General features: G+C 47.3%; 3 protein-coding genes and 1 non-coding gene across 5 annotated transcripts; 1 reads left to right on the top strand and 3 right to left on the bottom strand.

The window, feature by feature from the left end:
• Nucleotides 1–412: 412 nt before the first annotated feature.
• TRNAS-AGA (transfer RNA serine (anticodon AGA)) lies at nucleotides 413–494 on the bottom strand. The gene has a single exon. It is a non-coding gene; the product is annotated as a tRNA-Ser (tRNA).
• Nucleotides 495–4,074: 3,580 nt separating this feature from the next.
• LOC109735040 (cytochrome c) lies at nucleotides 4,075–6,352 on the bottom strand. The gene is made up of 3 exons (XM_020294233.4): nucleotides 6,060–6,352; nucleotides 5,183–5,316; nucleotides 4,075–4,484 (listed from the first exon to the last, which is right to left on the bottom strand). Exons 1-3 carry the CDS (start codon nucleotides 6,169–6,171, stop codon nucleotides 4,389–4,391), a joined length of 342 nt encoding a protein of 113 aa, XP_020149822.1. The 5' UTR covers nucleotides 6,172–6,352; the 3' UTR covers nucleotides 4,075–4,388.
• Nucleotides 6,353–8,920: 2,568 nt separating this feature from the next.
• LOC109735041 (uncharacterized) lies at nucleotides 8,921–14,591 on the bottom strand. Of its 2 annotated transcripts, XM_020294237.4 has the most exons (11): nucleotides 13,972–14,591; nucleotides 12,977–13,084; nucleotides 11,921–12,583; nucleotides 10,775–11,691; nucleotides 10,636–10,726; nucleotides 10,460–10,521; nucleotides 10,328–10,378; nucleotides 10,148–10,235; nucleotides 9,675–9,764; nucleotides 9,462–9,550; nucleotides 8,921–9,340 (listed from the first exon to the last, which is right to left on the bottom strand). In XM_020294237.4, the coding sequence occupies exons 2-11, from the start codon at nucleotides 13,046–13,048 to the stop codon at nucleotides 9,316–9,318; spliced, it is 2,148 nt and encodes a 715-aa protein (XP_020149826.1). In that variant the 5' UTR covers nucleotides 13,049–13,084; nucleotides 13,972–14,591; the 3' UTR covers nucleotides 8,921–9,315. The 2 variants fall into 2 exon arrangements, with proteins under 2 accessions (XP_020149826.1, XP_020149824.1); XM_020294235.4 differs by having other exon boundaries at nucleotides 10,636–11,691.
• Nucleotides 14,592–24,673: 10,082 nt separating this feature from the next.
• LOC109735043 (ethylene-responsive transcription factor RAP2-9-like) lies at nucleotides 24,674–25,513 on the top strand. The gene has a single exon (XM_020294239.4). It carries the CDS (start codon nucleotides 24,852–24,854, stop codon nucleotides 25,410–25,412), a length of 561 nt encoding a protein of 186 aa, XP_020149828.1. The 5' UTR covers nucleotides 24,674–24,851; the 3' UTR covers nucleotides 25,413–25,513.

Raw genomic sequence — 25,513 nt, 5'->3', positions numbered from 1 at the left:
TTCCGGACGGAGGAAGTACTTGTTTAAAGCTTTCCAAGTATTGTTGAGCAACTCGCATATTGAAAATCACTAAAAAAAGCCAAGCGTGGTTGGCAGGATTCGAACCTGCTCGGGCAACATACATCTAGATACATCCCCTTTTATTCATTTTGATGACAAGTATTTTCGGACGGAAGGAGTACTTGTTTAAAGCTTTCCAAGTATTGTTGAGCAACTCACATATTGAAAATCACAAAAAAAAAATCGAGCCTGGTCGGCAGGATTCGAACCTGCCCGGGCAATATACATCTAGGTACATCCCCTTTTATTCATTTTGATGACAAGTATTTTCGGACGGAAGGAGTAATTGTTTAAAGCTTTCCAAGTATTGTTGAGCAACTCACATATTGAAAATCACAAAAAAAAAGTCAAGCGTGGTCGGCAGGATTTGAACCTGCGCGGGCAAAGCCCACATGATTTCTAGTCATGCCCGATAACCACTCCGGCACGACCACGGCTGTGTCAATGATCAAATTTAGCTTCATTTAGACACATGCTTTTGATGTAAATAGAACTTCGCTGAAAGCGTAGAGACGTACCACCGTGCGAAGCGCACTAGGCGAGACTGGCGTCGACACGGTACGTGGCGTGGGTGCACGACGGCAGCGCCTCCAGCCGTCCACCGCACCTGGGAATCAGATTCAACAATCATGTTCGACATCCCCCAGTCCGCAGCCAGCGTAAGTGCAAGCCAGAGCTTCAGGATGAAGTGCATCTTGTGCAAAGCAGATTCTGCCGGCTGCAGCTCCCGCCCTCGAGTACCACTAGCCTCATCAAAATTCACCTTGAGGCTTGAGAGTGCCCGGCGGTGGGACACTCGGCGACTGATCTCGGTGCTTCATACTCCACTGCACATCTGCCTATAGTAGCGCCAACCATTTCAACTTTTGATTTTTCGTCGCCCGCATTTATCTTATTCCTGGCCAGGAAGATGACTTCCTTGGTCCTAAGTAAAGTCATCGTGTTCTGTTTTGATTATTTATTTTCATGAAAACCTAGCTAAACTGATATAAATATTTGTATTTATAATTTATCGAAGATAGATAAATTTGACCTCACACGCTTTCTATTGAACGTATCACATAGTATTTCTTAACGAAGCAAATATTGTCTTGCTTTTATGGTGGAAAAAAGGTGTGTAATGTGGGTGTACTCTTCTGCTCATTTTGTCCTGAAATATATTTCAGATGTTGTCTTCAACATTCATGTGGTCTCTAATATGTACCTTTGACAATAGTTTTTTGTATGTACATATATTATTACAAAAAAAATTATGTTATAAACATATAGACTATTTCTTTTTATAAGTGTAAATTCAGTGTTCTCTCCTACTTTTAGAATATATTTTTTACACTAACTACCCCCATTTCACGGCTTTTCATCCGGATTATTCCATTCAGCGAAAGGTTTGCCGCTTTTACCCATTTTGAAGCTTTTAGGTTGCCCAAAGTTCCTCCAGCAAATCTTTTGCTGAAAAAAGCATCGTGGACCTAAATCCAGTACAATACAGTACGTGAAAGCAAATATGGGGAAGAAGAATAAGGTGAAAGCAATGAACAGGTAATTGTGAAAGCAAATATGAGAAAGGAAATTAAGGTGAAACCAATTAACAGGTAGTCGTGCGATGTGGAGGAGGTGCATATGTACACCTAGCAATCGTGAAAAAAAAATCATGCATGGCTAAGTCATTCTTCCCATTGAGAAATAAACTCTAGAAGAAAAAAGTGCAAAGTGGCACGCCACAAGCACCCGACGGACTGAGACCCATATGATAGATCACTAAATGGAGTAAATACTGGCAACCTTTTTGGTAAACAAAAATGCTAAAAATCTGACGTCGGTTTTTTAGGCATGGCAAATCAAACTTTTTTTAATGGAAAGTTATGTTTTCGCGAGGACGGTCCTTTAGCCGGGCATGGCAAATCGAACGTTTTTTTAGCCATGCTTGCTAAAGGAAATTGTCTAAGGATTTGCCATGCTTACTAAAGGAAATTGTCGTCCTCGTGAAAACATAATTTACCATTTCGGTCATTCAATTTGCCATGCTCAAAAAACCGACATTCAATTTGTAGTGAAATCCTTTGCTAAATGAAGATGAAAACATAAAAGACTCGCCCTAAATGTGGGAATCCGGACGAAAAACTGTTAAATAGCATAATCTGTATAAAAAATGACAAAGAGGTAAAAGTTGGAATTCATACTTATTTATAATGACAAGTCAAAGAATATTGTTTTCAAAATAGAATCTAAATATTCTATCATTCATATATTTAGTTAGTCTTTGCCTAGAGCAAAAGAGCAAACGTAGCACTGGTTAGGTTCCGCTTATAGTGGACCCTATCAACCCGACTTGGCCCATCTAAATTTTTGAAAACATTAATTTCCCTCTAAAATTCCACTACATATATCCTCTAAAATTTCACTATATATAACGTTTCCATCAAAATGTGCCAGGGCAAGTAAAAGGCAAGCCTATCCGTGTTAACTTGCTATCCCCAACAAATCTGCTAGTAGCTCATGTTAACTTGCCATCACCAACAAATCTGCTAGCAGCCCATTCGAGTTACAAGGCAACTAGCATTTTGTCATGGAAGTTCATGAAATCATGTTTTTGTTTTTCATTCATTTTCGATGTTTTTTAACCACTTGGATGTAATTAAATTTAGATTCTAGCTGTGAAGACTAGGAAAGAGAGGTAACGTTTTGGTTTTCAGGTCATTTTTTTTAATACTGAGGATTGTGCCAGGAAGTCTTATTGTGCCACGAAGAAAAAGAAATGCAAAGTGGCATGCCACCTGCACCCGACGGACGAGACCCATATGATAGATCACTAAATGGAGTAAATACTGGCAAACTTTTTGCTAAACAATAATGCTAAAAATCTGACATGGGTTTTTTAGGCATGGAAATTTGAACGTTTTTTTATGGCATATGTTTTCGCGAGGACGACTCTTTCATTTGGCCGGGCATGGCAAATCCAACGTTATTTTAGCCATGCTTGCTAAAGAAAATTGTCATCCTCGTGAAAACATAATTTGCCATCTCGGGCATTCAATTTGCCATGCTCAAAAAACTGACGCTCAATTTGTAGCGAAATCCTTTGCTAAATAAAGATGAAAATAGAGAAGACTCGCGTTAAATGTGGTAATCCGGACAGAAAACTGTTAAATAGGATGATCTGTATCAAAAATGTCAAAGAGGTATGTTAGAATTCACTCTTATTTATAATGACAAGTCAAAGAATATTGTTTTCAAAATAGAATCTAAATATTCCATCATATGTTTCGTTAGTCTTTGCCTAGAGCAAACATAGCACTTGTTAGGTCTCGCTTATGGTGGACCCTATCAACCCGACTTGGCCCATCTAAATTTTTGAAACAGTTTGTCTAATTCACATCTTAGATGTTTTTTAAGGATGTCACATCTAAGCTCCCACAGATATATAATGCAACAACAAGGGGAAAAACTAGGACAAAAAAAACCATAAACAAAGTGGACATCCGCTTAGATGACCCTTTTTGAAAAGAGTTTACTCTAAAATTCCTATATATAAACGTTGACGTAGCTATCCGTGTTAACTTGCTATCCCTAACAAATCTGCTAGCAGCCCGTGTTAAATCACCAACAAATCTGCTAGCTGCCTATTCAAGTTACAAGGCAACTAGCATTTTGTCATGGAAGTTCATGAAATGATGTTCTTGTTTTTAGTTCATTTTTTATTTTTTAACCACTTAGATGTAATTAAATTTAGATTCTAGCAGAGAAGACTAGGAAAGAGAGGTAGTAACATTTAGGTTTTCAGACTTATCATCTCAGGTTTATACTCTAAAAATTTCAAGAGTATAGTTTGTACTGTGAGAGCACTGGTTACTTCTCTTCTCAGATTTATACTTGAAAATTTTCAAGAGTACAGATACGAAAACGCCCACAGGTTACTACTTATATATGAATGTAAGTCTAAATAGCAAAGGACATATAGATGGAAACACATAGGACAAGCAACATGGCAGAATGAAGTAAGATTTGACGACTCCATAACACAGGCAGAAAGCTTTATATCAATTTTAAAGATCTCATGTTCATCAACATGGGTGTGCATTCTAGTCCCACCGCCACCTGGTGGTCAAAACATGCGTACTGGGGTTTTCCAGCAACTGAATCAAAAGATTGACGAAGATTTCCAACTAAACCTAGTGATATGAAACCCATATCATGAAAACGAAATTCGCAAGATAATTGTCTCGTGGATCACACCCCATCAAACAAGTGACTATTAATGTCTAATCTTCTTATTTTACTGCAAAATGAATTCACTCGCCATGACAAGATCACAGCATCATCATGCCCTTTCAAGAGGAGGTGGCTTTCTTCAGGTACGCAATGAGATCAGCACGGTCCTGTGGCTTCTTCAGCCCAGGGAAGACCATCTTGGTTCCAGGGATGTACTGCATGGGAATAACAAGGTTTGTGTTAACAAGATACCTTTCAAGAGAAGAGAAATGTGAAGGGCATGCAAAGAACTGAATGCAGGCATACAAGCTGATGCTAAATACGTCAAGGCAAAACCATTTATCAGCACAACATCCAGAATATGAGTCAATCAAGGATTATGTAAACAAGATTACAGTTGCCAAAAAACAAAATTGTCCATATACATAATACAAATTATAATCTAGAGAAGAACATAGCTAACCATTGGGACATGGACAGAAGGAAATCAGATACTACAGCAGGACTAGCTTCAGATTTGTTTTGGAATGCTTGGACATAACTACAGTAAGAGGTGATGTCTGGACTTTGGATAGTGGAATATGCAAGTAACCAAAATTTTAACACAGTCTAATCAGAAACCTAGGTGCTGTTTGGCATATCTCCATAGGCTTCTCTACAGGTCTAATAACAAATTAGGCAACATAGGTCCCTAGATTATACACTAGTGACGCAGACAAGCTTCTATACAGTTTTGTAAGCAAGTACAACACAATTTGAGAATACTTCATATTGTCATCCCCACAAAGGAGTGAACCCAAAATATGATATCATAGAGTGGAGAACAGAAGTTGCTATCACAGGCATTCTAGAGTACAACACAACCACAAGTAAATGGAACTTCCGAAGTAATGTAAGTGATAAATAAGCATACCTTCTTAGGATTAAGCAAGTAGTCATACAGAGTGTTCTCCTCCCACTCCACAGCCTTGTTCTTGTTTGCCGCAGAGTAGGAGTAACCAGCGGTGGTACCCGACTGCCTCCCAAACAGACCATGCAAGTTTGGACCTGCAAGGACAAACAAAATGCTTAATATCAACAACAAAACCTTCTATCATATGCTCATGTATACATAGTAAGATGGGATATCATGGAGGTTGTATCCTAAAGTCATTTACAGGAGACACTGCGCTACATAACATATCATGGAAATAACCAGAAATGGAACAAAACTAGCCCATTTCAGTCAATCAGCTTGCATCACAAAATAAGCAGGTCCCTAACATCATATATCAGATGACCGCGATGAAATAGTCACAAGCACGGCCAACAACATCAGCAAACTAATCTCGATCAGAGAGAGCACGGCAGCAGCAGCCTAATCGCACTAAGCAGGTGACTGCGCAATTCAAAGCAACAAACAATCGCGGAGGCATGCCGCCCTACTGCAATAGATCACGATTTGAGCAGCAGGTAGGCTCTAGGCACATGTAGATTTACAGTAGAGCAAGCACCAGAAGTCGGGAAGAAACATCACGCCATCGACTGCTAAGCATAAGCAGGGCAACAAATCCACTGCTCAATCGACCGCCCCATCACCAAGCGCAACAGATCTAAGCGCTACTTCCGACAGCACGAAGGGCGCACACAGATCTACCCGCGCAGCATCCGATCTGATCTCAACCACCGCTCTACGCAAGCAAATCGACGGAGCCATTCGGATCTCCCCGACCCGGCACGGCGCGGGACAGGCGAGGACAGATAAGACACGCCGAGGCGTTGGGGGGAGATCGGCGGGGGCGGCGCCATACCTTGCTTGTGGCCGGCGCCCGCGTCGACGGTGTGGCACTGCGCGCACTTGGTCTTGAAGATCTTGGCGCCGGCGTCGGGGTTGCCGGGGGGAGCCTCGGAGAAGGAAGCCATCGCCGCCGCCGCAGAGACTCGCCGGAGGACACGAGGTTGGGGAGGCCAAGTGAAACTTTTGCTCGCCTTTCTGGCTGCGGGCGACTTCGTGGGGAATGTGTTGTATAGACCGGTCTAGCGGCGCGGCGGGGCGTGGAAGTACGAGACTGCCCCTGGGGCTTCGCGAGCGCTGTCACGTGGGCGGGGGTGTTTCGGGAAAATGGGAGGTTCCAGAAGGTTTCCGTGTCTTGGAGAGAAAGAAAGGGAAGGGGGTGGGCGGCGCGTGGACGGTGAGCGTGGACACCAGACGCTCCGCTCGGTGCAGGGCGCCCACCAACTAAACTAGGGCTTTCCGTGGACCGGGTCTTTCTTCTGTGTTTCTATGGTGCAACGGGTCTATCAACTCTGCTTCGGGGTCAAAGCGCTCCCCACTCGTGTCGTCGGATGGGGGGAAAGGGGAATCGTGTCCTTTCGTGGGCAGGGCGTAGGTGTATGGACGGTCCTGGTTGAAATTAGGTATGGATCTGATTTTACGAGTGTGGCAAATTAGAAATGGAAATCAGGGGAGAAATCCTTGCCAAAGAAAGTGCGAAAGGGGCGAGGCCATATTTTAAGGGCGATGCTAGGCGTAGGTCGGGCGATGCTAGGCGATTCGTAAGTCGCCTTCGCGGCCGTCCGATGTAAAGCACCACGGCCGTCTGATCTGCACGTGCACGCTTCCCCCTCACAAAGCCCGTCGGCCCGTAGCGGTCACTGCATTGCAATGAAACAAGACGCCCCCACACGCGAACAGATCCCCACCTGTGGCCGCAAATCGGCGGCGAGCGGCGCGTCAGTGCAGCTCCGCGTGCTGCACTGCATCACCGGCGGCGAGCGGCACTCCATTGCAACTCCGTCGGCGGCGATCAGCGCGTCAGTGCAGCTCCGCGTGCGGCACTGCATCACCGACGGCGAGCGGCACTCCATTGCAACTCCGTCGGCGGCGAGCGGCGCTTCAGTGCAGCTCCGCGTGCCACACTCGATCACCGGCGGCGAGCGGCACTCCATTGCAACTCCGTCGGCGGCGAGCGGCGCTTCAGTGCAGCTCCGCGAGCTGCACTGCATCACCGGCGCCGAGCGGCAGTCCATTGCAACTCCGTCGGCGGCGAGCGGCGCTTCAGTGCAGCTCCGCGAGCTGCACTGCATCGCCGGCGCCGAGCGGCGTTCGACTGCACTCCGGCCTTCGTCTTGCACTGCAATACCGGCAGCGAGCAGCCCATGCGTGCTGCATTGCAGCACCGTCGTCGACGAGAGTCGCGTTTCAACGACGGCAGCACCGTCGAGTCGTCGGGCCGCAAACACCTGCAGCATCCGAGTCAACGACGAGGGCCGCGTTACCGCGTCACGGCGCCGTGGTGTGGATCTTGAGGAGCAGCAGGTGGAGCTTGGGAGCAGGCCATGGCGGACGGGAATTGGACGGGAGGGGCCATGGCGAAGGGGATCGAGCTCTCCCTCTCGGATGCTACGGACGAGGAGACGAGGAGAGGGAAAAGGACGAGAGGAAGAACGAGTGGACGAGCAGCCGCGTGAAAAGAGATAAGGCTCGCGGGGGAAGCGGTGGACTCGCGTGGGCAGGGGACACGTGTCGCGCAGAGGACTAGGTTTACGCGACGCTGTTTTCAGCCGGTCTAAAGCAAGCGTTTTCCATATTTTAAGTATTATAGGTCCTTACAAACACACTCATATAGAAAAATAAAATTATATTCAAATCCATGAATGTGTAAAAATCTCTTATCTGCTGCATCCAGTGGCAGTGCGTTGTGAACATAGCTCGATGCAGCTTATGGGTCTCCACCTTGGCAGTGCAAACTTTTTTAAGCCCAGGAGTTTGTAGAAAACAACGGCTAGAAAGTCGTCGATGTAGACCATAGACGCAGGCGACTGTGATCTGTGAAGCAAATTGCCGCCCGAGTGAAGAAAACACCAATAAAGGGGCTTGTAGAAACTCCGAAGACCAAGAAATTCGGCCAAACCTGTACGAATCCATTAGAAACCTAAAATCGACCTGATACTAAAAGACCCGTTCGAGGCTCAGCTCCACACGTACTCCCCCAATGATAAACACATCAACAGAATGGGGAAAGGAGAACCAACCTGTGGTTGGATGGTTAGAGGGATTGTGGTATCCCCGGCCCACCAGGGTTCAAATCCTGGGGCTCGCATTTATTCCTGGATTTATATGATATACCGACTCAGTCTTTCGGAGGTGCTCATAGGGATAGAGTGTGCGTGTGTGTTTATAGGAATGAGTGTATGCACGTGTATATGAGCGCTTGTCTCTGTACTGTGTTAAAAAATTGGCAACCCTGCGACCACCATCGTTCGGCTTCACCAGTCCAACCACTCATCACTGTCGCCGTCCCGCTGCTGCCCAGCAGCTTCTCCATACCGAGTATCACTGTCGCCGTCCCGCTGCTGCCCAGCAGCTTCTCCATACCGAGTACCGAGCACCCCACGTGCAGCAACCTCCCTGAAACCACCTGGACTTTGCTCGTCGACACACCCTAGTGGCAGCTAGGGTTAGGTCGCCCGTGACGTGCCTCTCTCGGAAGATTAGTATAGAATCCATGCATCCTGTGTAGTAAGGCTTTCGATTTGGTACACGTCAACTAATTTGGATTGGAGGGAATACATCAGTTTATGCACATGATTAGATCCAGACCGTCGGCCGTCCTTCGATGGAACCGAACAGGACTTGCAACCAGCTCCAAACGCAGACAAGAAAACACGATACACGAACAATTACATCTATGATGAATCAAACAGGAACATCGTCAGCAAGGTGGAGAAGCACTCCCCTAAACTTCCCGAGCTTTACGGGGGTCAGTGTTCTTCAGCTAAAGCTCAAATTTATTTCAGGTATTTACAACGTTCTAGGTAGGGGTAATTCTTAAGGCAGCAGAGCTACGGCGGCATTAGTGGATATGATACACGTAGGTACATACGCTACTACGGTTAACAGGTGACAAAAGTGGTGGTGGTGGTAGCAACACACGCCAGCATCAACCGTGGCCACGGGGAATAGCACGGATGATGCTTCGGCCGCGCAGAGTTGCATCCGATTCCTTCGCAGGTTCAAAGCTAGCTTGTTCTGCAGAACCCTAGAGATGGAGACTTGGGGCTGGGTTAGTGCCAGTGTGGAGTAGAGGCCCTGCATGGACAAAGATTCATGTATGTCATACGCCATAGGCAGATGTTGGAAGTTATAATGAGAGATGATTAAGGGTTTTGGTAAGGCAAATGTTTTCTGATGCTCATGATCAATTGCTTACTTTGGCTTTCTACCACCAACAGACAATTTATTTGGGCTTGGCTTGCTCGGCGACTGGGATGCCCTGCGTGGTGGGGGAGGCGGTGGCGGCTGCAGAATCAAGTGAGCAAAAGGTCAAATCTAATGTAAAGATATACACTGTAAATTATGTATCTGATCATGAATATCTTTTAGACCAACAGTTACTATTCTGCAGCAAAATAAAAGAACATACGTTTGGTACCCTTGTCTTTGCGCTTCCGGTCTGCAAAGGAGTTGCATTCTTTGATGCAAATACTCGAGATCCAACGGTCTCCTGAATGCCCTACAAAAGTATCACAGTAGCGGTTACATCTCTTGTGTTTATTCTTGAACTTCCACTCTCTTGTTATATCAAAATTATATTATTTTTTAGCGATAAGATTATGATGTACCATGGGTGAATGTAAAATTCTATTCAAAGTCTCATAATGACGTGTAAACTGTATGCATGATGTAGAATATGTTCTAAATTTCATGCTTCCCTGCAGCAACTGGCAGTTAATTTCCGCTCAAAGAAGAAGAATTATCAGCATAGTGTGAGTCAGTAAAGAAGCATTCAGATATAGACAAAACACATCATGCAATCAGCTTAGCAAGAAAATGAGCACAATGCTGTGATCGAAATAACCAATGGCACCGAATGAAAACAAGGTCACACTTAGTTACCTGCTTATTTGGCTTTCTGATGTTCTCCACGACTCGATTGGCTCCAACATTCGAAGTCAAAACTTTCCTTGGAGGAAGATTAACAGAACTACACAAATAAGAGTGGTAATTGTTATTAGCAGAACGATTAAACCAAATTTGATAATCCAAACCATTACAGCTGCGTAACAAAATTAGCACCTAGATTTTAGTTTCCCGCCAACTTGAAGTTCTAACCTTTCCTTAGCATAGCTGCCAAATGATGCAAAAAGAAGAAATCAAATATGGTACAAAAATAATTAAGCATACATTCCTGTAAGTTTGGACTGGTACCTTTTCATCTCTGGTTTGCTAGTTTTAACAAGATTTCGAGTAATTGCCTTCTGGGGAGTAGCCTGCATGAGAAACAGAGAGGAAACAGTCAGAAATATGTGTGTTAACCCCTTTCAGCATATGTAAGACAATACAGTTAATGATGTGTTATGGTGAGAGAAGGGATTGGAACGTACCGCTGTGGCCATAGCACCATTTGAATCACCCGGCATTGCTCTCAACCTTATTGGTGTTTTTGGATCCAATTTTAGGGTATTCTCTTTGGCAATAGCGCGTCTTTCTCCCGTTGAAGGGCGACAAGGGGTGATGACAACATCAGCATGCTTTGCTGCATTTCCCCTGCTGAGGCATCGCTCAGGAGTTGAAGGGCAACAAGGGTTGCCAACATTAGCATGCTTAAGCCCAGTGTCTCTGGTAACAGGGCGTCTCTCAGCAGTAGAAGGCCTGCGAAGAGGAACAACATCGGCATGCTTTGGAGCAGCTTCTCTTTTTATAGGGCGCCTCTCAGCAGTAGATGGTCGACGCAGGGTGACAACATCAGCATTCTTCTCTGCAATCCCTCTTGCGACAGGCCGCCTTTCAGCGGTAGATGGCCAACATGGACTGGCAATACCAGCAAGCTTTGGTGCCATCTCTCTGCGTGCAGGACGCCTTTCGGCAGTAGAAGGTCGTTGTGGGGTAGCAATGTTGGCATGCTTAGGTGCTGCTGGCTCTTTGGTGGTAAGGCGCCTATCATGAGTAGACGGTCGGCGTGGGGTAGCAATGTTAGCATTATTTGGTGCCGGCTCTTTGGTGATAGGGCGCCTATCAGCTGTAGATGGCCGACGTGGGGTCGCTACGTTGGCATGCTTTGGTGCCAGCTCTTTGGTTATAGCGCGCCTTTCAGCAGTAGATGGTCGACATGGGCTAGCAATGTTTGTTTGATTTGCTGCCAGGTCTCTAGTGGCAAGGCGTCTTTCAGCAGTAGAGGGGCGACATGAGCTAGCCATTCCAGCAGGGTTCCGTGAACCGTCTCTGGTGACAGGTCGCCGTTCCCTGGTGGAGGGCCGTTGCGATGCTGCTGAGGAAGGTCTTCTAAGAGCTATGGCACCAGGATCTTCTTTGGGCACGCGTTTGGTTCTTCCCGTGGTGCCAATCACATTGGTGGTTGCTGCTTTTGGATTCCGCAATGATTGAATATTTCCAGGCTTGGTTTTCTGATTTATCACAATGGGCTTGGCCGATTCAGGACCCTGAAAATTGTTCATGAAAACCATATTATTAGTTTCAGGAAAATGTTCCTGTTCTGTGACATATCATAAATGCAGGTATTTATTTTGTGCCTTGGATGACTGAGCAGTTGGTCATCATTATGGGGTCCAGGCCATTATGCTAGTTATCAGAAAACAAGGCAAATGTAGATAGCAGCAATAATTCAAAGTTCAAACAAGATAAACACCAGACCGCGATGAAAAAGTTTACCTTACTGACAAATGTGTGATCAGGATTATAACTAGAAGTCATCTTGACCGTCTTTGGAATAATTTTTGAAGCTTGACTAATCCGGGAGCACTTCTCAATAATTCTCTTAGGGGTCATCGTAGCTTCATTGGGCATCACCAGATCATCTTGACCACATTTAGCATTTTGCTTATCACTGCTTGCATTTTCTCCGGTTTCTTCGCCAATTATCTGTAAGCCTCCAACGGATGAAGAACGAGTCATTGTGGAAATTCCATTACTTATGCTCTCATTGTGATCCTTGTAGCATCCCAGCTGATGCTCAGGTGTGGTCTCGGCTGCTATTTGTCCAATGGAATCATCAACATGAGTTCCAGATCCAGTGGGAGATGCATGCTTTGCAACTGGTTCGTCTTCTCCTGTCTGACTAGAATCACTACCATCGCCACTGTACTCTAGATTCAGTTCAGTTTGTTGGTTTTGTTGTTCCAAAGCCTTTAGCTCCCTAATCCTCTTAAAGTATTCTTCAAAGTATGCCTTCTTCTTAGCAACTAATCCATTAAATTTAACAAACTCCTCAGTGCGCCTGTCATTGGTAAAAACAGACCACTTTTCCCATGCTAGCGATTCCAAATCGAATCTTCCAAAAGATATGGAACCATGGTCAAACACTTGCGTTGTTCCCTAAGGGCAGAAATAACACAGATACAAGAAGAGTGAGATTATTGACAAAGGTATTGATTCTTCACTTACAGATGGCAACAAATAGCTCTTTAAAAAGCCTGGTTCAGACTACTAACTATTACAGATATGTCTGAAAGTAGTTAGCATGGATTTTCTAGCAATTTCAGTTGCATCAGGTAGATAGGCACTTGCCAGTTAATAGATCTACTATCAATCTTTACTTTGACTGAGGATCATATATATACTGATAAAAATATATAGGTTCTTACCAGACAGGCCTACGTGATACAAAATAAAAATAGTAATTACCATGGAAATTGGCCCTTTTATTATAATCCAGGTAAATTCTTGTCTGAAATTAGCCAAACCATGATACTATGGAAGTGAAATTACCTGAGAACTACCCTGTCCAGATGATTCCTCATGCGGCCATGCAAAACAGTTTTGATTGACCTCTGTCGCCATAGTATATTGCGTGCCTAATTCATTAAACTAAAGTTCCTGCAAAATCAAACCAGCCATAAGGATAAGTAGAAAGCTATACCTGAAGCTTCAATTAGGCAGTCAAGAAGTAAGATACTAACAAGAGTCATATACTGTTTCTTAGAAATATCTGGTGTTTTTTCAGCAAATTCAGAATCAGATATTTGGAGCTAGGTCCACTGGAAAATCTCTAAACCCGGCTGACCACCCTTGTATGAAATCCACCTAGTGGCATCTCTGACAAGAACAGGTGCTATCTAGCAAGGAAGAATCAGATCCTGTCTGGTAAAAGGCTAAAAGCTTAAAAACAATATCACCAATCATCCTGCGCTGAAAGTGGTAATCCCCCCCCCCCCCCCCCCCCCAAGTCCACTATTCGGAACCAACAATTTTCCATCGCAGCAAATCAATTCATGAACCCTGATAATTTCCAACTGCAACGTTGGGCCCTTGACACCTACCTTCGGAAGACAACATGTCACCAACACGAACTTTGTGCATTCCACAACCAGTCAAACAAGCAAACGTAACCCCACGGAAAATGATTGCATTATTTTACCCTAACCAAGATAAGTTCTTGAAACTGGAGGACGCGGGTGACAATAAATTTAAAAAGAAATGCGCAAAGAACTCACGCAAAAACACTTCAGGGGAACTGCAAGAACGAATGGTCGTTCAACTGCTGAAAACCCTACCCCCGTCGCCCCGGTATGCACTTGCAGGAAAATCAGGACCGAATCTAGAAACTTTTGAAGGGAATTTTTCAGAAATCACGCCGCAGATTACGCCCTTGCCAAATTAGGGCTGGATCTAGGTGGTGTGCCGGGCGCGCACCCAAAATTTGCGGATATCAATCAGTTTGGGTTTAAGCAAGTACAATCACAGGAGGAGTAAAAAGCTCGTACCTCAAGAAAGCGACGCCCAAGATCGCGGACGGAGTGGAGTGGAGCGGAGGCAGCACAGCAGGGCCCCGGTGACGCGACGAGGCAGAGCAGCGGGACGGCGCGGCGGAAGGACGGAAGGGAGGGAGCCCTAGGGCACGGCGGGGGCGCGCTGCGGGGGAGAATCTAGACCCGCATTGGGCCGGAGTGGAGCCTAGGGTAGGCCAGGGGCGAGAGGAAAGAAAGGTACGAGATGGTGGAGAGGCGAAGGGAAAGTGTAGCTGCGGAGTGGAGGTACGAGATGCTGGCGGCTCAGATACCCCGCCGGGACTCCGCCCCTGCCCGGAACCGGCCGGCGATCCGGCGCGTCAGATCCGGGGGAGGGACGAACCGCCCGCGCGAGCAAGAACTGTGGGCTGTGGCCTGCCGCTCTCTCTTCTGGTGGCGAGCGCCCCGTGGTCTCTGCTCTCTGGCTTTTGCCCTACGGTTGGGCGTGCTGAGAGAGAGGGGGGAGGTGGCTGTCGTGGATTTGATTTGTTTCTACCGCGGCTGGTGGTGGCGGATGGCAGTGTACGGCGGCGTTTATTGCTGCGACGGGGAGGGGAGCGGGGCGGGGGAGCGGAGCGGAGCGGGATTCTTTCCTTGCGTACTTGGGGCCGGATTAGGTGGGTGTTAGCGGGGACGACAGTGTGAGTGTCAAGTTTTACTAACCGTTGGGGCCGAGAGGGCTACTCGCCTTATTTTCTTTTTTAAATAAATATTTATAAAGATAAGATCAGGTAGAACTTGGCCACTCCCTATTGTAGTAGTATGATTTTTTTCATTTTTGGATTTATGTGATGTGAACTGTGGTTGTAGAAACAAATAAATACTAGTATGTGAATTGTAAAAAAGAAAATAAGCTATACTAGGTGTGAGCAATACGAATTTTCGGCTATTGAAAACACTGAAAGGGAACCACCGCACTGGTACCGCCCGAGCTCCCCCTCTCCCCTTTCTTCCGCTAAGCCAAGTGGGCGTCTGTGTTAGCTTTCGGTGGTGTCATCGCCAACGTTTTCGAGCTCGTCGGTTAGCCACCACCATGTTATTATTCTTCCTTCTTCCCCCTGTTTGCGGATTGGGTGGCTAGCGAGCATTTGCTCTTTGAGACAATGGATCGAATGTTCGGTGGTTAGGTTTTCTGGAAAGAAAAAATTAGTTACTTTTCTAAGTATTCGACACCCACATGCACCTTCTTCGTTGCCTTAACATTGTCTTCAGTGGCGGGTGTCTGCTATGCATATTTGTCTTTTATGGATGTGCATAATATAGATGGAAGAAGAAATAATAATCAAAAGGAGGAGGATCAAGCCTTTTGTGGAACCTCATCCCTACAGCCGCCGCCTCCCCTAAAAATTTAGGGTTTCTTTGCCTCCCGCCGGCGGCGGCGGCAGTCGGCCTCGTCTCCGGTGGCCTTAGGGCCATGGGAGCGGAGTGAATCCCGGCCCTTGCCGGTGGGAGGGCTTCGTTTTTAGATCTTTCTTCGAGTTTTGTTAGGGTTTGTGTCCTGCTCAGGAAGACGAGACGACGGCGGCTCCCTGAAGTTGGAATAATGTTCTCCTCGCCTAGACCCCGTTCCGGTGGTGATTCTAGCATCGTCGGTGGGCGTGTGGAGCTGTGTCTCCGGCAGATCTGTCTTTGGTGGATTTACTCGGATCTGTTCGTCATTCGTCTTTGTTCTTGTGTCTTCAGGTTGGTTTCTTCTTATCTACGCAACTCTTCACCGGTTACGGTTGCTGTTCTATTGCGCTGGTCCTATGGGGCCTTAGTACAACGACCTCCCGGCTGTCTAATACAACAAGTTTGCCCGACTCCGGCGTGGGAGGGGCGATGACAGTGGCGCGCCTTCGGCTCACTTCAGTGTTTGTAGTCATCGCTAGGTGGTCTACAGATCTGGAAGCAATTTTTATTATTACTAGTGTTCGCTGTAGTACCATAATCGAAGATGAATAGATCAGAATTCTCCCCACAAAAAAAGAGAATAATCCGTCATATTCTCCCCTCAGGTTATTGCGGTCGATGCTTTTACGGTTACAGTGTTAATATAACATGGAAACATATAACAGAGAAAACAAAACTCAAAGTTGGAAATTTTCATTTTCCCTAGAAAATAAGTGTATAGTTTATCTTTAAGTTGTCGGTTTCTTTCAATTAAAAATTTTGTTGTTGCGTTGCAGTATCACATAACAGTTTTTGTGTGTGTGTGTGTGTGGGGGGGGGGGGTGTGTGTGTGTGTGTTTCATATTGGCTTTCCTAGCGTTTGCCTTTATTTTAAGATCTTGTGCGGCTCGCTGTCTACCTTTGTGAAGCTTTCAGAAAACAAGTGTCAGGGTTTGCACTGCTCCCCCTTTTCGATCGAAATTACAATCACTTCTTTTCAAGCTAGAGCTCGAATGACAAACAACTTTTATAGGTGGCGGGACTCCGTAGACTAGAGATACAAGACTTGGAGACTTGCTTGGAGAGGGGATAGGAATTCGAAATCAGCAGGAGCATCTGTGAGGTAGCAAAGGTTCCATTCGAATTATTGAGCTCCGTTCCATGGACCATGGGTGGTGAGGAAATGCAGATGGAGACAAATACCAAGAAGTGCACGCTATTACGGATTTTTCTCCTGCATATCATCCTGCGCCGACCTTCAATCAATTTTATTTTAGTTTTACGTCTGCAAAATAATGTTATTTTCCGTGTGCAGCTTGGGGCATGTTCTCCGGCGAAGTGTTTTTTTTTTCCTTTGTCCTTCTCTGAACAATAGTAAAAGCCATGGTGGCCCATCCTCTGTCTCTCTCTCCCTATGGCGCCCGTAGGTGGCCGGTGGACCGCGTGAAGGTCGACCGTAGCTAGGAAGAAGAGCTAGCTCGGCAGCTGGCTTCGTCATTTGCACTGTTCCACGCGTCTTATGCTCTCAGGCCACGCAACAGTGACAATCATTGAATCGACACGTAATGCATGTAGCCGGTACATCAGCTACGTAAGCTCAGTGCGCCTATCGCTGGTATGTATGTTAGCATGAAGCATCAAACGTCCAAGGAGTACACGCTCAATTGTCAATTCTATACGCGGTATTAGTTACTTGCCTCCTGTAGTACTCCTTTGCTATCCTACATCAAACATGAAACGAGTACTACGTCCTATCCTGCACGCTTCAATTCTGCGAGGTTTACTACGGTGGCCGGAGCGGCGTCTCACGGCACAGACTCCGTGCGGCGCGGCGCGGTGCGGTGCGGCGCGAGCGTCACGGGCTCACGGCAGGTAGAAACCGCCGCTGTAAATACGCCCACATGCACGCGCCCAGAGCAATGCAAGCATGGACGTGGACGGATCAGGATCAGAGACCCGACCCTTTTTTTTCCTTCCCTTGGGGAAAAGAGAGAGAGAGAGAGGCCGGTCGTAGTAGAAAGGTACGCAGGCAGGCTGCACGTTGACATGTCGCATGGCCACATGCATGCACGCACGCGCCCTCCGATCTGCATCTGCGTGCCACGGAGTAGTACATCAGATCAGATCAGATGAGGCAAGGTCAGGCCAGATCTCCGACAAGGAGAAGAGGACGCACCACGCATCCACGCGACGTCTCACACGTTTGATTTGCTCGTCTAGTACACACATGACATTCCCCTGCATATGCTTGCCGTTTGCTCCTTGGTTGTCCATAGATTCCTCTGCCTCCGTCCACGGGCCGGATCCCGGATGTGTGTGTTTTGGAGGGAGCCTCGGGTCGGATCAGCGGGAGAAGCAACTGCGTGCTGCTGCTAATTCGTTGTTTGCTTGGCTTGGCTGGGCAGGCAAAGCTCACATGCTGCTCTGTCTTAGAATACTCGGTCGGCTCACCCACCGGAACGTGGGAAGGAACCTTGGCCGCTGTTCCACCGTTTGGCGGAACTGACGCCTCCCAAGGATGAGTGAAGTCTGATTTAAACCTTAAAGTTGTAGGACTCGTCTAGAATGAACCCTCACCTCTAAATCCCTGAAGTTTGTACCCTGTCCTTTCTAATCCCGGTTGTTTTTAACCTTGTGATACTATCCAAACAGGGATGTACCAGGGCCTAGGGTGTGATGTAGTATGGAGACCCAGGCAGCAACGAGTGCCGCATACATGATGCAGAAGAGGAAGTAGATGGATGGTAGCGCGGAAGCCCCAACGAAGAGGTGTGCTCATGCTCCGGCCAGCGGTGACCGGTGCGACACGCAATAGACTGGGCCATCCAGCCATCCAGGAGCCGACGAGACGCCCGACAGCTCGCCAGTGCAGGAAGTGGTGTACAACAGTGGGCTCGCATGGCGGGATCCCGCCGAAGAGCGTGTTGCGCGAGAGGAAGAGCAACTTTAGCCCGACGAGGTGTGAGATGTCCAGGACGGCGGCGGGGAAGTAGCTCCCTTGAGGCTGACTGACTGAGCACGCGGAAGCCGTCGAGTCTGGCATGCGGTGGGATTGCATCCGCTCCGGATAGGCCTCGAGCACCAGCTTGGCGAGCGACAGGATTGTTATCTCTCCGGTGCATGGGATGGACTAGCAGATAGGTTCCAGCTCCAGAGCGCACCGGAGCGGTCGGCGGCGAGTCGGAAGTCGGCGAGCGCCGCGACGTCGCCAGCGTGGAGCTTGTAACCCGGCCAATGCGTACGCGTACATGCGTTTTGTTTTTCCTTTTTGCGCCTACGCTACTACGCACATGCATGCACTCACGTTATTTTTCCTTTAAATAAGTCAGCAATCCCGGTCTCTCCCTGCCGCATCAGCAAATCCACTCCTAAAAGGGTAACAAGGTTAAAAATGTCCGGGATTAGATAGGACAGGGTATAGACTTCAGGGATTTAGAGGTGAGGATTTGTTTTCGACGGGCACTACAACTTCAATGTTTAAATCAGACTTCACTCCCCAAGGATCAATGTACGGACGCGGGAGGAGAGGACGAGCCATTGACCGTTGCGTTTTCTGGGCCACATCCCAAGAACTCGCTCCATTCACTACTGCAAAACTCCGCATGGCCGTCAGCTTATTATCATTCATGAGCACGGATAATCCTCAGCACTAAAACTTGATTGGGGTTCCACGATGATCTTCTCTACTACTCCTAGCAATGATTTGTTAGCAACGGCGCAGTTTGTTTGTAATGTTTATTACTACGCGAAAACTCCCTGGTCGGGTCAGCACTCAGTGTGCCTCCAACGGCTATCTGATCTACTAGCATGCACTAGATATTATGGAAAAACAGGTTATAATATACCCCATTTTCAGGTTAATCTAGATCACACTAGGGTCCACGGAGCCCATGATGCGTGCTTAGCAAATGATTACGGTGGATGCGGAGTACTCTTTGATCAAGCATTGAATAGATCTAGCTAGCAACAGGGCCCGCGTGCTAGTGAGAGCTAGCTGACAAAAGCGATTCCGGGACCGTACATGATGCGTGTGGGGCGTGTGCTTCAGGACTGTGCCCCGGCACATGGTTTTCCAATTATAGATGCACGGCACGACGATTAATCAGAAAGCTATACGTGGAATCTTTCGCGAAAGAAACAATTAAGGACGCTAAGCTGATGATGGCACGGCACAAGAAAGAAAGAAAGAGACATTTCAATGACTCGGCCAAGAAAACTGATTTTAAGTGCCAGTTTGGTATAGGAAACTAAGTGAACTTCAGAAGCCTTATTGTCGTCCTGCTTAAGTGCAGACTGAAGCAAAGTCTGAATTCATGGAAAGGTTCCACAGGAATCCAGATACCTGGGCTAGCTTAACTGTTAACGATTTCGACTGAATGTTTTTTCAGTAACCAACGTGGGTGAAATTAAACTGAACCACCGAGCAATAGTACATCTAATTATATCCCTAATTATGCCGGACGGGGCTGCCCAACTACTAGCAGTGCCAGCATGCCTGCAATCTAGGAGTGCCAAAGTCCAGCTACATTTGGTACAGAAAGTGGGGTTAGCGTTGCACGAGTGCCCTATCGTCGAGGGATCCAATCCAATCATCCGTCCAAAAACACCAACCACGCACACGACCGCTGCTCTCTCCCTCCTCCCAGCTTTAGGTTCCGTTTCGCTTTCAGCTGATCATTGTATTGTAATCTGCTGCTGTTGGATCGGTGACAGCAACGGCGCCACGATCGATTTCGCAAGCCGGTCCAGGCCCAACCAGTTTGGCGGGCAAATTAATAAGGCGAGAACGAAGGATGCATGTGATGTGAGAGCTAGCACGCCGACCGTGGATTTGGATACGAACTGCACTGCTAACAGTCTCTAGTGTATCAAGAAAGTGATATTCCAGCTAGAAAAAGAATAGGTTCGGGGCATTGGATGGATTGGGTTTGAGATCAATACGTCCTGGCTAAGCCGGCGTAGAAACAGCTGCACTGCACATATCAGCCTCAGGCGTTTTTCTTTTTATTATTACTTTCTCCGTCCCAAAATAAGTGTCAACTTTATACTAACTTTAGTACAAAATTATACTAAAGTCAAGGCACTTAATTTGGGACTAAGGAAGTATTAGGCAATAACAAGAAGCTCTCTTTTCATGACCAACCAAGCCCGATAACACAGCTCGCTCGGGCCAGGCTCGGTCTGACATATTGTGGTATGGGCTAGGTTTTCGGCACGAGCATCGGCCCAGTTCAGACCCTAAAAAATGCAGCATATTTTGATTGGAAAAATATATGTCTTCCTCAGACTGAACAATAAACTCGTAAAAATGTTTAAAATATATAATATATCTGATCTTTCTACATACGGGTATGTTCATATCTTCTGTGTGCATGTAAACTTTTTTTAAAATGTTTTTGTGCTATGGACAAAAATGTACAAGAAATGGATGCTTAAAAAATATGTAAGCGCTAAATGTACCCTGAATTCTTTTCCGTAGTTTTTTGTGCACTGTGGACAAAACTGGATGCTTAAAAAAATATGTTAGCACTAAATGTACCAAAAATTTCTTTTCATAAATATTTATGAGCACCCAAAGAAGCATGCTTTCAAATTGTATTTTTTGTCCGTTGCTCGTGAGCCGAACCCATGCTCTATCCCGTATGCAACTTTGAATACCCCCCCCCCCCCCCCCTAGCCCGTTGCCCCGGGAATATATCTGGTGCATCCACACTTATGGTCCTACCGGTGCACCGGATCTTGTAGAACATTTAAAAAAATCCAAAAAAATCTAGCACATCAACACGACATCAATATTTGTTGTCACAAAAAATAGTATATCAAATTTAGAAATAATTTTTGAGGCAAAAAACTGATAAATTCGCCATCAGTGTGATAATGGGTCAAATCTAAAGCCAGGAGAATTGTCTTGGCAGATAAATTCGTTGAAGTGTCACTTCCAAGTGAAGCATCGCCTTCATAGAAAGCCTACAAGTGATGGAATATGATAAAATTAATTTGTAAATAGGTTTTCAATATATTGCCACGCGGTATAGAAATCCTTAAAAGTAATGAAATACAATAGGTTTTCAAGATATTGACACATGACATTTGTGTGGCTAAAATCATCTTCGGATATGCGTGTCTTGTGAACAAAAATGCTCCCCGAAAGCCCGGATTAAAATATACTCCATTTGTTTCAAATTACTCGTCGCAGAAATGAATGTATCTAGATGTATTTTAGTTGTAGATACATCCATTTCTGCGACTAGTAATTTGGAATGGAGGGAGCGACAAACGGTTCCCGTCATTTGGGTTCGTAGCTCTAGCTCGCTGGTTCGGGAAGTAGTATGGATAGTTAAAATTGAAGAGAATCTGACACCAAGTGTGACCCAGATGGTAGAGGCACGGGAGTGACGAGTGCCCTGAATATCATTCTAGCTAGCCATGCATAAACTCGGAGATGATTCATTTCAATTTTGTTACTTCAGAGGTTATTTGTATTAAAAAAAACATTCAAGGATAAAGTGTTCTCTAAATTTGTTTAGCAAAAGAAAGCGTTTTCAAACCATTTTTAAGAAGAGTAACTGCCCCCGCGTTGTCCGCTGTGCGACTCGGGCGGCGATCTGATCCCCTTTTCCCGGCCGTCCTTCTCGTGCGTCCTCTCCTCGCCGCCGCCGGTCAGCGCCACCGGGCTTGCCCATGTGGTCGACGACGGCGGCGGGGCTCCGTACCCATGGTGTTTAGGCAGTGTTTTGGCGGCGTACGAGCGGCGACTGGACACCATGAAGGTGGAACTTGCAGCGACGGCGAGGGATCTTGGTTGGGTGGCGGCCTCGTAGCGACGGGTGCACGTCTTTCCTTCCCTTCCCTGGCGGGCAGGAGCATCAAGTGGCAGGGGTGCAGACGGGCATGAGGTCCATGACCCAACTTGTAAAGCACACTCATGCCAGGTCAGTGATGCTCCTGGAGTCCTGGGGTGCCTCTTCGGCGCAAAGGGCGCAACGCGCTACGGCGTAGGCCAAGTGACAGATGTCGTGGTTGTCGCCCATGCTGTGCGTTCGAAGGTGGTGGCCATGGTGGTCGTCCACTCCGGCAAAAGGCCGGTGGCGCTATGGATCTGGCTAGTATGATGCTGGCTTGCACTGTCCCCAACCCTTATTGGTTGCGGCAGTGGCCGAATGGCGTCGCCTGAGGAGTTTTAAACTTCCAATCCGGTGACAACAACGATTTCCTACTTCACAAGATTCATGAATTGCGTCGAGGATGGAGGAGATAGTGTCAACGCATGGTGCTGTCGTCTTGTAAAGATTAGCCATCTGTTGCCGCTTGCGAGGACGGCGGGCCTTCGGAGATCATCCCGAACTTGGGATTTTGGCGGTGCCAGTCTCCTTTCTCCCCGTCAAAGACTTGTTGTGTCGAAGGGCCCTCGCCATGGCTCATTAGCCTATCGCCAGGACGGTACGTGTATTGCGCTGCTGGGATGGAGGCAAGTGGAGGAGACAACATATGATGACTTCGATTGGGTGGTACTTTTTGGGTACCTAGTCTCAAGCTTCGGGGTGAAAACCCTAGGTCTGACCATTTGGTTATACCTGGCAATGGTGGCGTTCTCTACGCCATTACCTTGATGAAGGCATTGCTTGAAGTTTACTTGGATTTGATCTTGAGGGTGAAAACCCACGATCTAACTTGCGATGGTTGGGTCGGCCGACGGCGACGCTTGCACGCCGATCTCTTCCTGGAGGCGTCGCTTTTGAAGAACTTTCCTCGTAGTCCTTGTGTTGTCAAGAGATGGTTTGGCGCCGATGGTCACTGCTCTGATGTATGCTGTCAATTATTGTCTTTATGCTTTCGGGGTTTTTCTTTTCTTTTTCTTTCGCCTAGGCATAGCTTTGGTCTTGATGACTTTGCTATTTGCTGACGTGATTTTTTGTATGCGTGTGTTAGTTTTGGCTGTGTGCATCATAGTTATGCAGAGGCCGGGTGTGTACTCACTATAATTGTATCCCTCGATGCTATATTTTGAGTCAATAAAAACACCCTTTATCAAAAAAAACATTTTTAAGAGTACCTTTTGTCCCTTAACTCTGAGCGGAGTCTAGATTTAGTCCCTCAACTTAGAAATCGACAACTTGCACCCCCAACTATTGAAACCAGACAAGGTTCATCCCTGGTTTCGGTTTTGACCAGTGTTGGTGCTGATTCCTCACGGTTTTGACCCGTACTGGTTCGAATTCAAGTGATTTTTTCAAATCCGTTAACTTTTTTGAAATTCACGTATTATTATTTTTGAATCTGTGTACCTGCTAAAACTCAACCGTACTTTTCAAATCCGTGAACTTTTTTGAAGTCAGCGTACTTTTTTCAAAGTCGCATACTTTACTTCAACAAGTCCTTGAATTTGAAAACTTATGCAAACTTGTAAAAAGTACACGAATTCAAAGAAGTTCATGGATTTTAAAAAGTATATGGGCCTGAATAAAGTAGGACGATTGAAAAAGTACTTGAAAATTTAAAAATGTTCATGAATCTGAAAAAATACACGAATTTGGAAGCGCAGCCAAAAAGGTACACGGATTTTAAAAATATTCATGGATTTTAAAAATACAGCGCCGGTTGAAACCGGGGTGAGACGACACTCAAAACGGTCAAAAGGGAAACTAGGGACGAACTTGTCTGGTTTCAATAGCCAATGGTGCAAGTTTTTTTTTTTTGCGGATGAAGGGTGCAAGTTGTTCTGTTTTCAAGTTCAGACTCCGGTAAGAGTTGAGGAACTCTCTTTTTTATGCAGGGGAAAGTGTCTTGAACTGATGACAAGCAGCCACTATTCGACGTGGAGCCTCCGTCGCCTGGTTGCACCGGCGCCCGGAGCGGCCGACATCACAGTCAGGTCCTTGCTGTTTCATCTCCCTCTTGGCCCTCGGCCCCACCCCTTGGCGGGCCCGGCAAATGATCCACCGCGAGAGCATTTCAGCCACGAAGGCAAGACGAAACCCACCACTAGAAGAGCTCTAGAAGAGATCAAGCAAGAGCACACTCGGTCACTCGCTCACAGTTTGACCATTGAATATTTTGACCACGACCCACGCCACGCGAGACTGATCGATTAGCTGTAAACTGCGCCAGCCACGTCCGTAGACCACATGCGCAAATTGAGCATATCTGGATTTTGACCGAGCTGGCGTGGAATTCCCACCCCCCCCCCCCCCCCCCCCCCCGGCTGCCTCTCGTCTCGATATTTTATTATTTATTTCGCACCCAAAAATGTCAACCCCCCACTGGCGCTGACTTCCCGATCGATCGACGCCTATAAATACGCGCACGCATGTGCACGAACCAATTCAGGAAGAGAACCCCAAGCGCCTCCATCCAGCATTCGAGCACGTACGTACGCACTAGCGTGGCCTCGCGAGATCGACGGAGTCCAGCTAAGGCGAGGGATCGGTTGCCCGCCGGCGTGCCTCGCCGGAGAGTGGCGGTATACGCACGCTTCGACCATTGTGATGGACCAGCGGGCGGCCTGCGGCGGCGAAGGAGGGGGCGTCCAGCGGCGGCGGCCGTACAAGGGCGTGAGGCGGCGGCAGTGGGGGAAGTGGGTGTCGGAGATCCGGGTGCCCGGGACGCGGGAGCGCCTCTGGCTCGGCTCCTACGCCACCGCCGAGGCGGCCGCCGTCGCGCACGACGCCGCCGTCTGCCTCCTCCGCGGCGGCGCCGGCGGCGGCCTCAACTTCCCGGGCCGCGCCGCCGCCTACGGCCGCGTCCTCCACCACGGGGGCGCGGGCCAGCTGCTCTCGCCACGGTCGGTCCAGCGCGTGGCGTCCGACGCTGGCATGGCCGCCGACGCGCAGCTCGTGGAGCTGCGCGAGAGGGTCCCCGCGCCGCCCGGCCAGGAGACGGCGCCGGACGGTGGCATTGACGCCGTGCATGGTGGTGCTGGTGCCGGAGAGCAAATGGCATACGGTGGTACTGGTACGAGGAGCTACAGCCCCGGAAGCGAGCAGCTCGTCTACGGGGAGCTCAGTGTGGACGACATGGAGATCGTGACGATGTTGCAGCTAGTGTAGTTGTAGATAGTTAACTTTGGCAGATCAATAGCGTTGCAGAACCAGCAAGTATTTATTTTTTTGGCATAAAAAAATCAGCAAGTATATATGATAGTACAGGT

Source organism: Aegilops tauschii, chromosome 1, assembly GCF_002575655.3.
Source record: "Aegilops tauschii subsp. strangulata cultivar AL8/78 chromosome 1, Aet v6.0, whole genome shotgun sequence".
Classification (NCBI taxonomy): Eukaryota; Viridiplantae; Streptophyta; class Magnoliopsida; order Poales; family Poaceae; genus Aegilops; species Aegilops tauschii.
Note: the sequence above shows the minus strand (reverse complement) of the source record. Positions and strands in the feature narration are given on the sequence as shown.

What these genes read in the sequence shown, in the direction of transcription:
- LOC109735040 (XM_020294233.4), bottom strand. Translation starts at nt 6,171, where the DNA reads ATGGCTTCCTTCTCCGAGGCTCCCCCCGGCAACCCCGACGCCGGCGCC. An exon ending in GGGCGCCGGCCACAAGCAAG is followed by an intron (nt 5,317 to 6,059) that starts GTATGGCGCCGC and finishes TTGTCCTTGCAG; the next exon opens with GTCCAAACTTGCATGGTCTG. An exon ending in ACTTGCTTAATCCTAAGAAG is followed by an intron (nt 4,485 to 5,182) that starts GTATGCTTATTT and finishes ATTCCCATGCAG; the next exon opens with TACATCCCTGGAACCAAGAT.
- LOC109735041 (XM_020294235.4), bottom strand. Translation starts at nt 13,048, where the DNA reads ATGGCGACAGAGGTCAATCAAAACTGTTTTGCATGGCCGCATGAGGAA. An exon ending in ATCACACATTTGTCAGTAAG is followed by an intron (nt 11,692 to 11,920) that starts GTAAACTTTTTC and finishes AACAATTTTCAG; the next exon opens with GGTCCTGAATCGGCCAAGCC. An exon ending in GTTGGTGGTAGAAAGCCAAA is followed by an intron (nt 9,341 to 9,461) that starts GTAAGCAATTGA and finishes TTGTCCATGCAG; the next exon opens with GGCCTCTACTCCACACTGGC.
- LOC109735043 (XM_020294239.4), top strand. Translation starts at nt 24,852, where the DNA reads ATGGACCAGCGGGCGGCCTGCGGCGGCGAAGGAGGGGGCGTCCAGCGG.